The sequence below is a fragment of the Spinacia oleracea genome, chromosome 4 (genome assembly GCF_020520425.1).
Source record: "Spinacia oleracea cultivar Varoflay chromosome 4, BTI_SOV_V1, whole genome shotgun sequence".
NCBI lineage: Eukaryota > Viridiplantae > Streptophyta > Magnoliopsida > Caryophyllales > Amaranthaceae > Spinacia > Spinacia oleracea.
The window spans coordinates 144165790-144186200 of NC_079490.1; the positions used below are offsets into that span (position 1 = coordinate 144165790).

The following is a 20411-nucleotide window of genomic DNA, read 5'->3' on the forward strand; positions in this document are numbered from 1 at the left end:
GTTCTGCACACTTTCTTCCATTTTACTTTGTAGACAGACTAGACATCTATTGAACTTGGAAGCATCACTGTATTACGGAAGGCATAAGAAGGAATCATTACTAATATCAAGTCATGATCTATAATACCTTTTTTTCTAAAATATTTCCCAACTTTAGTAAGTGGGTCACAATCGATAATACTTTAATACGTAAATGAGTAACATATTGGAAACTCCTTCAGTTTCAAGTGAAAACATATGACACCCCAAATCTTATTGTGAAAATAAGTTGACAACTATAATATATTTTGTGTTGCTGTTCGCCGCTTGGTTCGAGTTGTAACGTGGTTTTGAATTACCATGCTGTTGCTATCTATTATTCAACTAATTATAAGGAGTCAAGTTTAAGTTCCGGTGACTTCATAGGTAAATGTAATTTCATTTAGTTGTTTCTTTTAGTACAATTTACTTCATAATATTTGGGAGCCATGCCGGAATTAGAAAGACGTGGTAAAAATTTGGTAAAATTTTCCATTGATGATGGGAAAACTTCAGTATTACTAGAACTTGAATAATGAATATTGATGATGGGAAAACTTTACTATTTGCAAAGATAGAACATCAACTCAAAAGTCTCAAACTACAATTGAAATTACAATTCTGAAAAGTTCCCCATATGGGATATTTCATATTTGCATTGCACTAGATCAACAAAGAGAAACAATTATGCATCATGGTGCATTTAGTTGTATGTGCATTTCCTCGCATTTTCTTACCCATATGCTTTATGTATGAACATGTGAACTTTTTTATGCGAGAGCGTGCACCTTATCCTCGATTGATACATTATAGTTGGATAACATAAAATATGACCAATGCACCATCAAATGCAAACATATAAAAAATATTTATTCTTTCTTAGGCGGTGGTGGCATAGGTGGTCCTTTACCCCTAACACTTATGTAGGTCTGAAGTTGTTTACATAAAGGTTTACAACTTTGTTCACAAATAGCCGTTGTTGCTTGGTGTACTCTCAGACAAACCTCCAAGCACGCATCTGCACATGGCGGAATAGGCGGCGGTGCAGCTCCGGGCGCAACTCCGGATTTTGCTCCAGGTTTTGCTCCAGGTTTTGCACCGGGTTTTGATACAACTCCATTTGTAGGGCCTTCTTGACCGTTGCTTGATTGTGATAATATTAACATGGCCATTAAAATCATCACACACACCCCTTTAATTCCCATTTTTGTGGTCTTCTCCTTTACGAAACACCCCCTTTGCAGGGGTGTTTCTTTTTTTTAAAAGTTTGGGGTAATTCAAGAAGAAGAAAAAAAGTATTTCCGAAGGAATTTAAGAATGTTGTGAAGATTGGATTTTATTGGGAGGATTTTAACAGCTTTTTTAATGGCCTATTAATTAACTAACATTGTTGGAGATTTGTTATTATTAGTTATGATTAGGTAACACTAGCTAGTTGTAGGCTATATATGAAATATGATATAGTTTCCTGATAATTTGTGGTTGTATAACAAATCTACTCATATATAGATGAACATATGCATTATGTGTGGCTTAATATAGTACATTTATCAATTTATTTCATTATTATTTGTAAATAAGAAAATATTTTTTCATATGTAAATACACAATACCCATTTATATTAATTAGAATATTCACAACAAATTTATGCGTTTAAATGTATCATCTAGATTTTAGAGTAACTGTTGTAATCAATTTACTTGAAAAATAACAACTTTATTATCGTATCAAGAGGAGGTGTACTTCGTAGTCATTTTACTTGAAAATTAAGTCGTTTACTTATCTCTTCCTTTCTCATTCAAGGATCCAAATCAAAATGATTAATTAACCATTGAGTCGTCAATTGCTTGAGAACAACCGACAAGGGGGTGCATTGGTCATGGTCTTGCATCTCTTTGCAGATTCACCGCCATTTTTGAGCTAAACGCATAGATCTTGCATAAAAATTCCTTTGGTACTTCCTCCCTAAATAATTAGTGAAATTTAACACTTTGTTTTAGTTAGATTAAACCACTATTTCTTCGACAAATCATATTCTTACACTAATTCCAATTACATGTAAAACACATGTTGCCGAAGACGAATATTTCCTCCGTTCCATAAATATCGCACCATCTTGTTTTTTACACTACTAGTCTTATATGCACGCGACGCGTGCGAATATAAGAAACATTTATGTTATTATATTTAAACCTGAACTAACATGTAATAAAATATAAATAAATGCAATGCGTGCGAATATATGAAACATTTGTTTAATTACATTTTAACCTGAAATAACATGTAAAAAATATAATATAAATGCGATGCGTGCGAATGTAAGAAATAGATAAATTAGATAGAGCCGAACGCATATAAACAGATTGATTAAAATGGTAAAAATTTATTGAAGGGGCTAGATTGATTAAAATGCTTCTTTGGGCTTTTTCTATTGGGTAGGTTGTCATTATATTCTCTATTAAGTGTGGACTATGGAGGGTATTTTAGTAATCCAAAGGGACACCAAAAATGGATTTACTAAAATAACCTCAGTTCTTCACTTATATAATAGAGATTCACAATAACGATTTGGTCATCTTTTGTAATTCATACCTAAGAAAAATTGTAGTCCTGTAGGATCTTGCTATCGATATAAATTTTCTAAATATCAAAGTGTGTGTTGAAAAGTCGAGATATGAAGAGTCAAAGTGTGTGTTGAAAAACGTGTAACATTTAAGGAACGAATTAAGTATACAAAGTTTAATCTAACCAAATCAAATCCATTACCACACACTCCACATGACATAATACAAAACAATCAAATTCGAAATATCAATTAAAATACGGAGTATAATTGGAGCGAATAGTCAATACTCCTCTCTACTCGAACTATGACTTATAGAAGATTAAAAGACTCTTGATCATAATTTAGTTTTTTTTAGGGACATCATAATTTGAATGGATTTAGTGGTAAAGAAGTGGCAAAAGATTTATCATATTTAAACAAAAATAATGTCGAAAGAAGTGGTGTGCAACTATTTAGACCAAGTGACCAACCTCCCATAGTCCCTTATTACGATAAAACGTTGCTGCAAATTGCAGTGCTGCTGCTAAATGCATTTATAATAAAGTGACGTACGTTTGACACTATACGGATTACGGAGTATTCATCTCACAAGAGTGAGATACCGAAGCTTCCAAATTCCTCTTGAGATCTCCCTTCCTCTCTTCATCGCTCCTCAATTCTCTCTCTGCAGATCCCTAGTTCTCCATTTTTATTTCTCAGTTCACCGACTTTTGCCCGCTATTTTTTTGTTGGAACGCCATGATTTCTTCCAGCAAGCTCAAATCCGTCGATTTTTATCGGTCAGATTACTTATCATGTTCTTTAAAATTTGAAAATCGATGTTTTTTGTGCTACGATTTGTTTGATTTCGCCTTGAATTCAACCTAATTTGTAATGTGTTTGATGTGCATTTTCATCGTCAATTGTTGTTGTTGTTTGATAATTGATATTGTGTTGATTAAAGGAATTTGACATTGATTATATGATATTTGTAAGAATTTGGAGTATTGAAGAGGAAATTATTTATGAATATTGGATGGTTGAGCATTAGAGTGAATGCATTGTGGATATAATTGATGGAGTTGTAGTTTGACATTTCAAAATTTAGACCATTTTGGACAGGAAATTACGAAATTAGCTGGATTTGGACATTGGATTTGCACAATTATCTGATCACTATCCTCAAATTCTAAGTTTGATGGTCTGTAGTTGTCAATTCGAGTTTCATGGATTTTCTTGAGTGTTGTTCTGGTTCATTCTTGGTGAGCAGTGAAGAGGCATGCTTCGCGTGTTGCTTCACAAATTGGCCATGGCATATCCACATATGAAAAATAAGTAGTTTTATCCAAAATATAAGATAATTCAATATCACCAATCATCCCTTTATTACCAATTTATGATGTGTATATACTATATAGCTATTATCGTTTATGAAACAAAAAAAAAAGTTTGGGATTATATTGGCTTTCATAGTTATATGTTTTGTGATAGCTTGAAGGAACCTCTTCGAAAGTGTGCTAAAGTTTAAGGGACATCAGAGTGTAGTGTCAAAGTGAAAATTGCCTCTTTACTCTATAAAAATACACTAAAGTACTAAACATCAATATATCTTAGTGAAATCTTTTCTAAGGGAATTCTGATAATGCGTTTGAAGATTTGTTTTCCGTTGCTTTTCTGTGTGAGAGATGTATCAGTCGGTTCATTTATCAAAGGAGAAATAGATTTCTGGTAATAGTTAGGTTGGAAATGGTTTCAAGTCCTGGTGGGTACATTTACTTATGTTGATTGATTTATGTTAATCGATATTTTCCTTTCTCATGCAGAAAAATTCCTAGAGATTTAACAGAGGCATCATTGTCAGGTGCAGGATTGTCTATTGTAGCTGCCCTCGCCATAATATTTTTGTTTGGGATGGTAGGTAGCTATTGACTAGTATCCTTAGTTTATGCAACATTCTTTATAGTTTTAATCTTACAGTCGTACTCCCCCCCACCCCCCCGGTATTCGGTATGGTCTGCATGTGTGGAATGAGACAAGTCTGGGTTATAGCTGACTAGTTGCTTGCACAAATTTGACTTTTTGAGGCCCAGAAAAGCTTCAGATCCGGAATGGTTGAGGACTGAGGTGTCTGGCCTTTTGGAACTAGTAGCTCAGTACTTCAGTCAGATACCCTAGCTTGTCTAATTACTTGAATGACTTCTGCGATCTGGGCGACTCTTACTTTAAAATATTGTTAGGCTTCCAAATTTCTGTGAGCCTTGCTCGATGATTATATCATGACTTTTGTCCCAGATTAGGTGTAGTGTGATTAGTGTTTCAAATGAAATAAGCTGCATCAGAGCCATTTCTATGAGCAATGGATATGCTAGTGGCTCAAGCTATGCAGGGCCTTGATGCCCTAGTCCCTACCTTTGAATGAATCAAAGTATTCTCCTCATTTCCCCGGGCCAACATTAATTACATCTCTTTTAACATAAAAGGAATCTAAATTTATTTATTTTTATAATTCGCTGGAATTATCATGTTTTTTTTTGTGTTATTTTCTATGACTATATAATCTATCAAATGATACCTGATAGCGACAGGACTATATTGGATAATGGATAAATGATATACGATCAATTTGCAGGAGCTAAGTAGTTATTTGTCCCTGAGCACCTCAACATCCGTGGTAGTTGACAAGAGTCCTGATGGAGAGTTCTTACGCATTGATTTCGATATGAGGTATGATATTAACAAAACCAACTATATCAACCAGTTCATCTTATTTTGAGGTCCTGTGACCTGTTCTCCTTGACTGCATTTTTATTTGGGGTGGGGTGGGTGTGGGTTGTTAGTCAATAAATGGAATTCACTTCTAATTTTGCCTAGCATTCAAATTGATGAATATCATTCCTCTTGCAAGCCGAATTTAAATTGCTTCTTTTCATGGTTGCTTCTTATTCTCATTTCACACTGTTGCTGTTTAAGGTTTATGGGCAATATCCTGATCAGGGCATATGATTTATGTAATTTCGGAAATCTATATATCTTAAAGATAAGATCACTTAATTAGGAATCTTAGATATATGTTTAGTAAATGTGCTTTACTCTCATGAAATTTGTTTAATGACCTGTCTTCTGTTGGTTTTTTAAAATGTTAAAACTCTGTGAAAGCTGTCGTTAAGCCAATTAATAAGGATAAGTATTGTAGCTTAGCCAATGACATCCAATATGACCTTAAGGTTTAAGTCCATAATTGTGAGTTTGTGACCATATTCAAAATTCTATGGAGTTTTGTCAGACTAAAGTAGTCTGAAGACTTTCAAATTTAGGATATTTTCATAGGAATTTGTTCTTTTATGATAAGCCAGTGGATATAATCTGGCAGGACAACCACATGCCTGCTTCCCATCCGTTATCCACTGAAGAATTAAGAATCATGTGGCAATGGTACTCATCACTAGAGATGAGTGTAGATTGGAAAATTCTTCTAGTTCTTCCTATTTGACTTGAAATGACCAATCGAGCTATGAGTTGGGCCAGACTTAAAAAGCTTTAACCTGAGACGACGCTTTATGTGTTATATAACAAATGAAGCATATAATATATACTAGTGAAAATGATCCATGAATCTCCTACCTCAGGGCTAGCTCTGTAGTTCATGCTGGCTTGTCAAGAACTGAAGATGTTTCGTGAAGACTAACCTTCCCTATGTTGTTTAGTATTTTGATGTCTTACAAAACCCAAAATTGAAAGAGAAATGGTTGATTCACGTATGGAGTAAAAGGTCTAGCCTGCATTGGGATACATGTGATGGCACGTGGAAAAGTAGTTAAGGAGGATTCTTCATCTTTGAAACATTTAGAAGTCGAAAGTTGTTGACAATCTTGCTTTATCTCTCAGCCGAGCAAGGACAGTGAACAGAGAGTAAAATGAAGCCAAGGGTGAAGTTGGTGACCAGGAATCATATGGGTGCTTACTAGAACTTTTATTTTATATTTGGTTAGTTCTTGAAAAAGGCAGAAGTTGAAAGAAATTAATCTCTAAATTTCGTTTAACAGATGATCATCACGTAGAGAATAAAATTATGGATTGCGTATATAAATCCTCTGACTTTGGTCGGACAAATGACAATTAAGTAAAGAAGAATGTAATTTGCATGGGTGTAGGCAGTTGAAAGAGAAACCTCCTCTCATGTTTACTAATGTCTATGCCAGATACACTTATGCCGTGGTGATTAGGTGAAGGATAGTCTTTAAGCCAAAGAAGAGCCACATGCTTCTTATATTAGTTTCCTTTCCTGAGGGTGGGGTGTGCCACGGGGTAGAGGCTGGCAATTGCCAGATTTTTGGATAGTCGTCTTAGGAAAGCTATTGGAAGTATTAGTTCGCTTTTCTAAGATTCGTATAATCAAGGTAGACGTTCTTATATCCATGATTTATGCTGGTGCATCGTTGTATGACAAAAATTGTCAGTTGGTGTTAAAAGATAGCTTGAAAGATGTTTATCTTGTTTTAAGTAATGTGGTTAAATCCTAAAGCAGCAGTGTATTTGTTGTCTTCAGACGTTATAGCCTTTTAAGTGTAGTATATCAGTTTCAAACTTTCTGCTTTAATCTGGTTGTTTACGGCTCTGTTCACTGCTACTAGATTTATCTGTGCATTTTCCAACGTCGGTTGCCTGTTCTTGTTGCTTTTGTCATTTTCTGGTACTCAAGGTACTATCTACCAAGAGGCTATAGCATGCTCTTATGGGATGACAGTCATAGCACTGATCACCTATTAACTTTGGCAACTTAAATTGTAGTGTCAATGCTGCAACACATCCTTTTCTCTTCATCCCTTTCTATGCTTCTAATATTTTTTATTAGTGATGCTTTATGCTAATACATTCCGTAAATCTTTATATAGCTTTCCAGCACTCTCTTGTGAATTTGCTTCTGTGGATGTGAGCGACGTGTTGGGAACGGTAATTACTATAATCCTATTGCTTTTCGTTGATATTTATACTTTATGCAAGTATATGCAATTATATGAATGTAGATAAGAAAACTGTTTAGTGAGTGACCAAACCATGGGGCATGGACAATACTAATTATAGATCTTTAGCTTCTATTTTTGTTGGCATGTTTATCTGTTGTGTGTGTGTGGGGTGGGGGGGGGGGGGTGTTCTTGCTGTGCATGAAAATATGCCAAAGAGTGCTACATCACAACCAATCCAGCATTGGATTTTTTTCAACATTAATTGTTCAGTTTCCTAGTTTTGAGGTCAAGTCTACCTTTGTCATGCATTTCTAGTTGATTTCCAGTTAGTACCTTGAGAAAAGGCAGTTTCTTCTCTAGAATCTGAAATATTCACTTTTCTTTGGCATTAGATTATACTCCGTACTCTTTAACGGACAAAAAAAAAAGTGGTGCATGAAACTGCATGTGCTTCTAATCTATATCTATAACTCTATACTAGTGTTTACAACAGGTCTTTTGCATGCTAGATGTCCTCTTGTATTTCCATTTCTCATTTTTTTAATAATGTGTTTTTCCTTATCTTTTCCCCTTCTCCTCCCCAAACATTCTGTTGCCATGTCTTTTGACCTTTCTCAAACAATTACTTTCATTAGTTTCACCCCTGACTTTCACTTTAATAGTTTTCGTCAAAGTCCAAAGTCATCGTCTTTCATTGTTTCTAATTATTCATTTTGTACCCTTCCTCTCTCCTATTACATAAACAAAGAGTTAAGCACACTGATACATGTAACATGAGTTCAAGGGGAACGCGGAATGCAACCTCTAAAGAACCGGGAACACTTTAGTACTCCGTAATAAATAGGCAAATAATATACAAGGTAAAAAGAAGAAAACAGTAAATAACAAAAGTGGTAAGATTTTTATGGAAGTCACCTCACATGTGCGACCAAAATCCCTAGATGTTTACTTCTGCTTCTCATGAATAGATTGGCCAATAATGATCTAGGGTTTTCAAATTGGGTTCATCACCTCCGGCAATCCGGGTCGCGTACCACGGTGAACCGGGAGCGAACGAACCAGGATCGCGGTTCGAGGCAACGTACCATGTTTCAGGTATTTTGTAAGCACACACTTGGGACTAACGTTTTGGTTTTTTCACCTCTAAGGACCCCACATGTTTTTTTTCACCTTTAAGGACCTCAACCAACTTTTCAATCGAGTTAACCACACCTTTTACTCAAGTGGTTGGCTCTTAGTTAATAAAATTTGGTTAATACTCGTGCATGCACGATTTAAAAAAAATAAATTAAAGCTTTCTTTTAAATAAATTATTGTGAATTAATTGATTTTGTAACAAATACACAACTCACATAAAAAAAGCTTTTAGGGAAGCGGATAGTCATGCTCCGTTTTGGGAAACGGATAGTCACAATGTTTTTTTTTTCAAAAGAAATATATTTAACAATCTTGGAACTTGAAAGGCCACAAGAAGTAAAAAATAAATGAAGAAGAAAGATGATGTCATAAGCAGTTTTGGAGGGAAATTTTTTATGAAAAAATGACATGTGTAAAACGATGACGTCAACGGTTTTTCCTTCAGTTATAGTTATAGATGATAAGAGCTATACAATTGATTTTTTCTTTTCTAATAATCTAGTAGTAATTTCTACGGTAAACTTTTTTCTTTCCCTTATTTGGTAATCTTGTACGGTTAACAGAAAATATGAAGTTGAAAACTAAAGCAGAGGAATTGGTTTCTACATTCAGTCAGAGATTAGTTAACATCCCATTAAAACTGGCCATAAACCTAAGTTGTGAAGATGTATTAGGTACCAATATACTTTGGTAATAGATTCTTTCTTTTGCCGAACTTCCATTTAGATACATTTAGATTCAAGTTTTCTATCATCTTCTATTATACAACACGATTTCAAGTCTATTCCTCATATTGGTCTCCCAAATTTTTGTACTATATTTTTTTTCAATTACATATTAGTGAAATAAAATAGAGAACCCAACTTTTAAATAACAATTTCACAGCCCAACTCAGGGTTTGCTTTTGAATTCAATGTTTTGATTTTTATCATCAGATTATATGATTTCTTTTGGTTTTATCCTCTGTTTTTCTGATTGAAATTAGTAGATGCACAAAATTAAGATGATGATAATTTTGAGGGATTTGTATACAAATACAGAGCTGTTTTTCATCTAGGTTTATCTTATTTTTTGTACTTGAGTTTGGTTTAGTATACCATGTATATGGGATTATATAATAATAATAGTAATCAAATTAGTCATAAAAATTCAGAAATTTTGGAAGTTTTTTGGTTTGAAAAGTCAACTTACAGGTGAAAAAAAATACGAGAGGTCATTAAAGGTGAAAAATCTCAAACGTTAGTCCCCAAATGTATGCTTAACTCTATAAACAAACAAGATTAAGAAAAAACCTCGTGTGTCATACCAGGGGTGGAACCAGAAATTATATATAGGGGGGGGGGGGGGGGGGGCAAATTTTAACTTTTAATTTTTGTAACAATGAAAAACAAAAAAAAATTTGTATAAAAATGAGGGAGCCAAGGTTCGAACCTTGTACCTCCAACAACCTCTAATTAGAAGGCTGTTGATTAATGGTTGAATAGTACAGTCTACATCATAGGATGATAGGGGTGAGGTTGTGTATAATCAAACTTCTTTTGTTCCATCATGGCGGGAGATTTTTGAGAGGTATCGTCGTGTGATATTAATTTACTCGAGGTAGTACCCCCTCTTACTGATTTGCATTGCTCCTGTAAAATTCCCCAGTGTTGTAGTTTCTGCTGCTTCTCTCTGTTGATTCCAAATTCCCACAATCTCTTCCCTTGCTGCTGCAGATGTGTATGAGCAACATTAGATACCAGCTTTAGAAGTTCCTTGTTAGAGGTTTGCTTTTCTGAAAGACCAGGAATATGACAGTAAGCAACAATAGAAGTGAGAAAGAAAGATTTAAAAATTGGATGTGTTGGATTTTAGCTAGTGTATCTGCCACTGGCACGTAAATAGTATCTTGTTACTAGATTACATTAAGTTTTGCTCTATTCAGAATCAGCGCAACAAACTTGTAAATTCTTTCCCATAGTGTGATATACGAAGTATCTGAGTAGAAATCACTATTCTCCTTCCTCATAAACTGTTATCTCGTGATTGCATCTGTTTCTACCTAGAAAAGTCATCATTATCATTATCATTACCCCATTGCCTCAAAGAGGCTCCCGCAAGAAGCGGGGTAAGGGGGGGTCGGACGTACGCAACCTTACCCCTACAATTGCAGAGAGGTTGTTTCCAATTGACCCAAAAGCGATAACGGGACAACAACGGGACGACCATCTTCTACTTCATGGAAAGGAAGCGAAGAGGTATTAAGAGCCATTTTGATTTAGTCCATCACATGGCCAAAAAACAGAAATATTATGAATTTGTTTGGACAAATTTCTTTGCGATCTTTTGTGTCACTAACTCACTAAAGATAATTTCCCTTTGATGCTAAGTGCAATATATTTTGCAGGTCTTTTAGTTGCAAGTATGTCTTCATTAGTATCATTGTAGTGGTGAAAATTGTAAAATTGTTCTACTCTTTGGGATTATATCTAATTGTTTGTTTTAAAGACTTGTGTATAGTTTATTTGGGCAGATAGTTGCTAATCCTATTTTATGTCCGGCATTTGTTTTAACTCTGATTTTTTTTTTTATCATATTCAAATGCATTGAGTTGTCTAAAGTTTGTATGTTTAATTTGCAGAACAGGTTGAATATAACAAAAACAATCCGCAAGTTTTCAATAGATTCACATTTGAGACCAACAGGCCCTGAGTTCGTATCTGGAGCCACTACAGGTCTCATTAAACATGACGATGATGGTGAGGAAGACTATGGTGAAGGATCCCTTGTTCTAAATGGGCAAAATTTTGAACGTGCTGCACAGGAGTGAGTTCTATTCAACGATGATTAATTATTTTTGTCTTTTAAGGTTCTGCTCATTCCTCCAGTGTTATTTAAAGGTCGTTTTGTTATAGGGGTATTCAAGAATGGGAGAGGGAATGAAGAGCCTTCACTCCTCTGAGTTTTATTTCATGAAGTTCATCCTTTTTGTGCTCATTAGCACAATGAATTCACCCTTAAGATCTTTTTACTAATTCTCTTCATCCTCGTGTTCTTCTCTATTAACCTCCGTGCTTCAATGACCTTGTTGTGGTCAGATAGGACCACCAAGGTTCCGCACTTAAAACTTTGGTGGTTTAGTTGAACAAATTAAGGTCTCAATCTATAGCATCATGGTTGTAAGTGAGGGAGGGAGAAAATGTAGGAGTTACTGTGAAGCAGCCTGCATCAAGGTCAGTGTGCAGCAGTGGAGTTGGTCAAGAAGGTGGTGAACTTCTGGTTGTTTAAGATATGAAGCTAGCCAAGGAGACAAAGCCATTGCAGTATGGTGTGGTTTGAGAATACTTACAGAAAGAATTTGTTTTCCTTTCATTAATATCTAAAATCAAAAGTTACCCAAGACAATTTTTATTCTAATTTTGATACCAACAAAAGAAGGGTTAGTGGCTTTTGTTTCTCTCCCTCTTTTACTTTCTCTTTTCCCTCCAGGAACTAAAAGGCCCTTATTTTGTTGATGTCACTAGTTCACTAGTTCACTACTTCACTACAGTTGTGTGCTAATAGTAATATTAATTTTCATGTCTGGCATGACTTGTTGCTCACTTGATGACACAGAAGAGAATTTCAGTTGATTGACATAAAGTTTTTCTTTTGCAGGCATGATATATTGGTTGTCAACTTTTATGCTCCGTGGTGCTACTGGAGCAAAAGACTGGTACTCCCTCCATCTTGCAATTAGTGTTGTTTTAGATATTTCTTTTCTTGCCTCAAACTAATTGCTGTTCTACAATACAGATGCAAAGTTTGGCAAACGTTCCTTGTCAATAATGCACTTGATACTCTATGTCATCTTACAAGTAAATTAAAAACATTTGAAGGCACAAGAGTCTCTTCTAACCATTAATTCCTATTTTTTCACCTTTTAAATTTATATATAATGCTCTAAAACAACATTTATTGAGGTGGAGGAGCGTCTTTTATTCTTGAAACTCTTTTGGTGTTAAGTGTTTAGATGAAGTATTGACTGCAGTATTTGTCCGAGCTGTCAATTTACCTTTCTTACATGTTTGTTTAATAGATTCAAAAGTTAAGATGCTGAAGCCTAAGGGTAGTTCCAAACATTTGAAGCTTAGACCATGCAATGCCATAGGTAGTTCCAAATACTCTAATTTTATGAATGGGGTTTGATTCAAATACTGGGCTACTTGGTGTCTTGGTTACTGAGGGACCAGTTTTTAACAGTTGCTTGGGTGTGCTCTACAAAAAAAATCATTCCACGTGAAGGCTGAAAATTGATCTTAATTTGTAATTTCCTGAAAGTCGGGAACTTCGCCTTGTAAATACTTTTTTACAAGGGATCATGCACCTTCTGTTGTCTAATAAGGTTGTTGTGCTTTTAATATACTTGCTGAATTTGAGTTAGTCATTAGATAATGGGGGTGAAATTTTCTTTGCAGTGCTTTTATTTTAGCTGCAACATTGCATATAACTTGAAATTGTTTATCCTATCACTGTTATGGAATCGGATGAAGCACTAGTTGACATCATTGTTGGGACTAAAGTACAGCAAATTTTGCACCATTTATAACTTGTTCTGGATGGAAACATGAAAGGTCGTTAGTCTTTGGCGGTTTGGTCCTTTTGTCCCGTCTTGGATGATTCTGGACATTTGAGCACCAAATCAAATGTGCTCAGGCTTTAGGCCATGACACCCATGTTTAACATACATATAAGTGAAGTGCTAGGGTTTTGGACTTTGCTGCTGCAGCAGATGCAGATGCATGTTGGTTTGCCAACTTCAAAGTGTTACTCTTGACTGTTTGACCTAAAGAAGAAACCCAGTATATATCTTAGTGTCTGACAGGGTCCTGGAAGTCAAGATGTATACAGCCTTATATCAGATAAATCAAAACTGCTAGAGGGGCCCCAGATTATCTAAAAACCAATATATGTAGAGGGGCCCCAGATTATCTAAAAAACCATTATATGTTGGTTTCACAGGCCGGCTTCTGCCTACTTGCATCAAAGAATGGTTCACTATCAAGTTGAACTTGTGGAATTGCTAATAAAAGAATGATTGATAGACACCATGGGCTTGTTATCAAGTACGATTTCTAAAATAAAAGATAAAAAAACTTTTAATCGCTGACGGCTGACATCAAGAATACCCAAAGGCTCTGCAGTCTGTACTAAGACCTCTAGAAGATTAGAACTAACAACTTGCAGGTTTCAGATGAACATACTATTGATCAAAAATGAAACAATGATGCTGGCACTCGTAGAGTCTCTATATAAGCACCATGCTTTAGGTGTAATTATCTTCATTGAAATTTCCCAATAATCCTGAATTGGAGGATCTTAAAAATGAATATTCACTTTTACCCCTGATCACTGATGGAGGCTATAACTGTGCATTTGAATTCTTTGGAATGCTTTTGCATTTTATATGTATTTTGTTCTGTATTTCACTTGTTCAACCATATTAAGTGCCGGAACACATCTCTGATAGAATATTTTGTTATTCTCTTGCAGAAACCTTCATGGGAAAAGGTAGCAATGATCATGAGGGAGAGGTACGTTGATATTATTTTATTTTTTCTTTGATCTGGATGCATGATGATGGGTCAATGGAACATTCCTCAGTATTATTTCGGCCATAGGCAATGCTTAGTTATGGCTTTCAACATTTTAAAGTCTTGTTCTGTTATTTTGTTTCAGACATGACCCTGAAGCTGATGGGCGTATTCTTGTGGGAAAAGTAGACTGTACTGTACAAGTTGATTTGTGTAGGAGGTATTTTACTACATCTTTCTTTTTTATGGATATCATTGTGATGAAATGATGTCTGAACAGACATGAAAATATTTAGTGCACCTTTATCTTCCGAGGGACTGTTTTTTCCAGCAAATAATATTTCTCGCATTCTCCTCGTGTATTATTGGATGTTTATCCGAGCACTCTGCTTACGTGAAGCAGTTGGTAGATCAAGTCCTGTATTTTGAGTTTGTTAGAAATGTTGAGACGTGCATGATATTTATAAATTTGCTGCGGACTGATAGCCATTGGATTGTTGAAGTCGTACGTTGTGTAAGTTGTCAAAATTGATTAAAGGGAGAGACTGATGACAGGGCAGTGATCCCTGCTGGTGATAGGCTGTGGTAGTGTGCAGTTAGATGAGCTTTGGAAGGGCAAGTTGGGCAATCTCCCAGGCAAGGGGTTGGGTGGGGGGGGAGATAATATCATTTTATTCCATTTCCATTGGGGGTGATGAAATAAAAAGAATAAAACATTCAGACATTCTGAAAGTGTTTTCATTCTTTGACTACAACAACAACAACCAGGTCTTAGTCCCATAATGATTGGATCGGCGTTTTAATTCTTTGACCGGTGGAGAAAATTTCATGGAGATAAGATACTTCAATGTGTTGAAACAGCTATGCCAGAGAAAAGATGGTGACCAACTGACCATCATTATTTGTTATGAAAAGTAATTTCAAATCTATATTAAGAAGACTGCTCGCAGTGTTTTACGGTCTTTGTAGCATTCCTTGTGGAGGATGCTCTAACATCTATGCAAAGAGATTGATAGGCCATAAAATGAGTGTTGTTCTCAAGTATGGTTTTAGGTTGGTTTTTTCTCTCTACTCCAAGTTTTAGGTCATCTGGAGGATGGTGGCTATGCTAAGGGCATGGAGGTGTTCTCTTATGCTTGCTGTAGTTATGTACAGCTATGCTGCTTCTATCCCCTTGAAGCCCCTCTGAAATGGAAAAGCCTGATAGGGAGGGATAGTTTAGCTATTACATAATTAGTTTGTTAAAGGTAGCTTGAAGAAGACAGTTGGTTGGTTAGAGGGAAAGTGGACTTAGAGAAGGAAAGGGAGTGTAGGCAAGAGAAAGATGTTCAGAATATAGAAGTGCTATATTAGCTATGTTTAGCTTTTGGGAGTGAATCAGGCCACTCGAATGCTTGATAATCTATCCTCTATTCTCTGTAATTCCTTAATATCAATCTACATCTCTTTCTCTCTCTTCCTTTTAATTCTGCTCATAACACCAGTTACACCACCCCCCCTGTCGGGGTATCAAACCAAGAAAGGTGCATTTGGTCAGTCGGAGTATCGGTTTCCTCCATATATAGTACAATCAGCTTGCATCCTTGTGAAAATTGAGCTTGGGCTGGCAATAAATGCTTGGTCCGAGGAATTCAGACAGTTTTATGTGCTTGAGGCATATCACATGATAATTCATTGCAAAAAGTTGATTTGGGGAGTCAAGATCTATTTAAGAAAAATGACATGGAATTTACTGTTGTGATTTCATGACTATTTGGCGCGATGAATAAAACCTAGAACAATAGCTTTGGAGTTTTATCTGGATAATTGAGCGCTTCTATGTGATTTTTCTCTACAAAAAGTTCTCAGAGTTGCCAAACGTATATCATATTTATCCAAATGTTTTATTGATCACTGTTAACACTTAATTGTTGCTCCTATAATCCTATGATCAGCTTTTTGTGATATTAATATTGTCTTTGTGGAAAATTTTCAGGCATCATGTACAAGGCTATCCATCCATCAGAGTTTTCCGTAAAGGAAGCGATGTGAAGTAAGCCAAATTTGATTCTCATTTATTCTCGTCATTTTCATAATCTAAGCTGTCACACAGAAAAGTGAGAAAACCAACAATAACTGTGAAATAGTGTCAAAGAAAGTTCTCATGTTACAAGTGCTATTTAAATTTCCTTTCTCATTCCAAAATTTGTCAAATACTCAAATTTGATTAACTTGTTCAATTTATCACTGGAGTAGTAGGTTTCTGCATGCTTCTTAAACCCCTTTCACTTCAGACTTAACGCTCCCTAAAGTTCCCAAATCCCAAACTAACCGGATATGTGGAATTAAGGATTGATCTGCTGACCTGTTCACTGCAATGAGCTAGTTAGCTGCCAGGTAGAACTTGTAGAAGCCCTTTTGTTGCTGACCTGCTTGTTGGTACTAGATCACCATGAATAAGTTTGTACTTCTCCCGTTTTAAAGTATTGTCTCTAAGATAGCTTTCTTATTTCAGAAAAGGAAATAATCTCTTTGATATATGGTGAATATTGCTTACCTGCCACCCGATGTGAGGTATCCCAAGTGGTTGGAGACTTGGAGGTCTCTTAATAAACTCCAGAAAAATGGTGTCAATTGTTGTTTAACAAATGAAACCATCTCTGCTAGGCAATAGTTTGAATATTTGTCTTACTTGTTGCGTCCACTTCTCAGAATATTTTTCTTCTTTTGGCCTTTTAGAAACAATCCCTGATAGTCTTAAAAACTGTTTATATCTTTTCCTCTCTGGATATCTGTGGAATCGACTAGGTGCTCTCATAATTCTCACCCAATGTAATACTCGTACTAATTGTTTCTTGTTCACCTATCTGTAATGACCACCTGTGTCATTATTGACCACTACTGTATGCCCTGCTGAGTTCCTTTGTTATCTGGCTTATTTTAATTCCCCATTTTGTATTAAATTTGTTTTCCAAACAGGAATGACCATGGACATCACGAGCACGAATCTTATTATGGGGATCGTGACACTGATACTCTTGTTAAGGTGACAATATTTTGTCTACCAAATGGGAATCTCATTTTCACTTGTTTTGTTGCCTAGTCGTTGCATTTATTTCTTCCTCTATTCCCCTTTTATTGAAGGCTTCTCTTTTTTGTAGTTTATGGAATCCCTGCTTACAGCAATCCCATTGGGGAACCAAACTCTGGCTCTCGAAGACAAGTCTGGCAATAAGACTCAGAACACAAAGAGGCCAGCGCCACCCTCGGGTGGCTGTAGAATTGAAGGATTTGTCCGTGTTAAGAAGGTAATTAAAATTTTGTACGTGCATTGAGTTTCATTTGGTCACCAACAGCTCAGCCCACAAATTTATAGCTGCATGACTTGCATCTTGTATGTATTATGTATAGACTAAATCTGCAATATGTACTTCATGTGAATCTTTGATGTATTGCTGTGCCTTTGTTTCTATACTTAATTTGAACCATTTATTTTTTTCTAAGATGCAAAAGATTTGTTTTTCTGGATATGTTTCTCTCCTTTTCACCTTTTTTTCTTCATATAATGAGGTGTTAATGCTGTGCCTTTCAGGTTCCCGGCAACCTCATCGTCTCTGCTCATTCTGGATCACATTCATTTGATGCATCTAAGATGAACATGTCTCATGTCATTACCCATCTTTCATTTGGTAAGAAAGTTTCGCCCAGTGTTATGAGTAATGTCAAGAGGATCATACCTTATCTTGGTGCAAGCCATGATCGATTGAGTGGTAGATCATACATCAACCAAGACGAAGCCTCAAACGCAAACGTTACGGTGAGTTTTTGGTCATCTCTGTTTGTCTTATCTGTCTGTAATTTCGATTTCCTTGCAGCTCCTGGCATGCATGTAGATATATAGAAAAAATTGGGTGATACAGGGAGCTTAAAATCACTGTTTACGGCAACATAAAGATTGATTGGACATTCATTGTATAGCTAGGACAAACTAGAACTACTTGCGCGAATATTGGTCAGTGTTTTTGGGGCCTGAAGCTCAAACCTGACTTGGCCTTGCATTCCCAGGCTTTAACATAATGAACACTCAAGCTTGTTTATTCTGGTAGATTAGTGTTGTTAAGCCTGAGTTAATAACATTAGGGTTGCACTATTGGAAACAAAATACGAAAGTACGTAGTAGAAGTCAATGAATGTGCTACTCCTCCGTCCCACATTTCTTGTAACACTTTGCTTTTTTATCTGTCCTACATTATTTGTTACAAATTACTGTAGGAATGACCCACAATTATTATACTATATCTCTCTTCTCACTAACAAAAGTTTGGTCCCCACACTCCTCTCTCATTCAATTAAAAAATACCCCACTAACTCCTGTTACATCTGCTTTTTCAGTAAAATAACAATTGATAAACAAACAACTACTTATCACCTAAAACTTTGTGCAAAAGTAAGTGTAATGAGTAATATGAGGAGGGAGTAACAGGATAAATATAATTGGAAATTTAATGTGATATGGTTCAATGCTCTAATTCTTGAGGTGGCTTTTTCTTTTCTGCTTTTCTTGGAAAATATCTGATTCTAAAATAATTGCAGATTGAGCATTATCTTCAAGTGGTAAAAACAGAAGTGCGATCGTCAAATCAACATACATTGTTGGAGGAGTATGAATATACTGCGCATAGTAGTTTGATTCAAAGTCATTACATCCCAGTCACCAAATTTCACTTTGAGCTCTCTCCCATGCAGGTCTTTACTATGGAGATACAAGTGAAATTTCATGCCTCTATGTTTTGAACCTGGCATATTTAACCTTTTTTTTCATTTATGTCCAGGTGTTGATAACAGAAAATTCCAGATCCTTTTCGCACTTCCTAACCAACATTTGTGCTATTATTGGGGGTGTTTTCACGGTTAGTGTTCTTGTCCATTTCCTTCCTCATTAACGAAACTTTTGATTGTCAATTCATGAGATTATTTGCTCTGTTTCAGGTTGCCGGGATCTTGGACTCTATTCTGCACAACACGATGCGGATGATGAAGAAAGTGGAGTTAGGCAAAAACTACTGATAGAAAAGTGATATTTTCTCTCCTTTCACCCCTTTGGCAGAGTAGGCTCTAGTGTCGCAGGTGCACAATTTTCCTCATGGCCGGAATATTTGGAATTCAGCTCTTAACTGTGCAGTAGGCTGCACACAATGTGTATAGGAAATGATCGACACAACTTTCTCTTCTTTTTCTTCTTATTTTGTTTTGAGAAATTTCATGAATTCCCTGAGACTTGCACAGTTCCTTTGATCACTGGGATTTTTGAATTATTCGGATTTTACCTCATTGGTAATGAAAAATAATGTATGCATGGTCTTGTGGAATTGGACCTCTTCATCTGTTAGCGGAAGGAAAGGAAGAAGCAAAAGCTTTTTAAATTTCCCTTGCTGATCTGATTTGCTTGGCTTGCATTGGGAGATTTGGAACCTTTAAGAGATTTCTTCCAAAGTCCTTAATACAGAATTAGCAACTTGATCCGTCTTAACCAAGTGTGTCTTGGCCGAGTGGAAAGGATTCCACCTTCCAACCAAAAGCTTGGGGGTTCTATCCCCACTAGGGGCACTTTGAGGGAGGGTTCCCTTTATCACTCTCCCCCGCTCTCAAAGTGTCTAGCCTGCTAACCCGGGCGGGTTGATCCGTGCGGGTTCCGACCCGGTAGGACTATTCATCTTACCTTGCGAAACCCGCCCGGGGTCCGACCTGGTAGGACTATTCATCTTACCTTGCAAAAAAAATAAAAAAAAAAATCGATCCGTCTTTTATCTTAATTCACTAGATGCGTAAAAAATGTGGTAGAGAATGAGATAATCAGATAATGTCCGGCAACCATTGAGATTATTTGGGCATGAGTTTGGCCGCTTGTTATGAATATTCTACTGTGCATCGTGCAAAGGTGTTTTTATGCCCTTTAATGGTCTCTCACACATTTTCTGTTTTCATGCTATACACAAAAAGAGAATAATGTGAGAGTATACACCCAGATTTTTTTGCTGCATAGGTGTGCATGCAGTTCTGCATGCAATATGAGCTACAACTGCGTCGTTTTAGCAGCTTCAACGTGAATATTTCCTTCCTTATTTAGTGCATTATTTTGTTTCTTGTTTCTTAAAAAATCATTTTTTCCTTTTGCTTTTTTATCACGCTTGTTTTAAAAAAAAATAAAAAAATCT

The 20411-nt window shown here is 36.0% G+C and overlaps 1 protein-coding gene across 1 annotated transcript; it reads left to right on the plus strand.

The window, feature by feature from the left end:
• The first annotated feature begins 3075 nt into the window (after nucleotides 1-3075).
• On the plus strand, nucleotides 3076-19578 carry LOC110795729 (protein disulfide isomerase-like 5-4). Its single transcript, XM_022000746.2, has 15 exons — nucleotides 3076-3364; nucleotides 4388-4478; nucleotides 5194-5288; nucleotides 7457-7514; nucleotides 11286-11470; nucleotides 12302-12359; nucleotides 14177-14217; nucleotides 14363-14437; nucleotides 16193-16249; nucleotides 17176-17242; nucleotides 17358-17504; nucleotides 17789-18013; nucleotides 18790-18942; nucleotides 19029-19106; nucleotides 19186-19578. Exons 1-15 carry the CDS (start codon nucleotides 3324-3326, stop codon nucleotides 19261-19263), a joined length of 1449 nt encoding a protein of 482 aa, XP_021856438.1. The 5' UTR covers nucleotides 3076-3323; the 3' UTR covers nucleotides 19264-19578.
• Nucleotides 19579-20411: the final 833 nt, after the last annotated feature.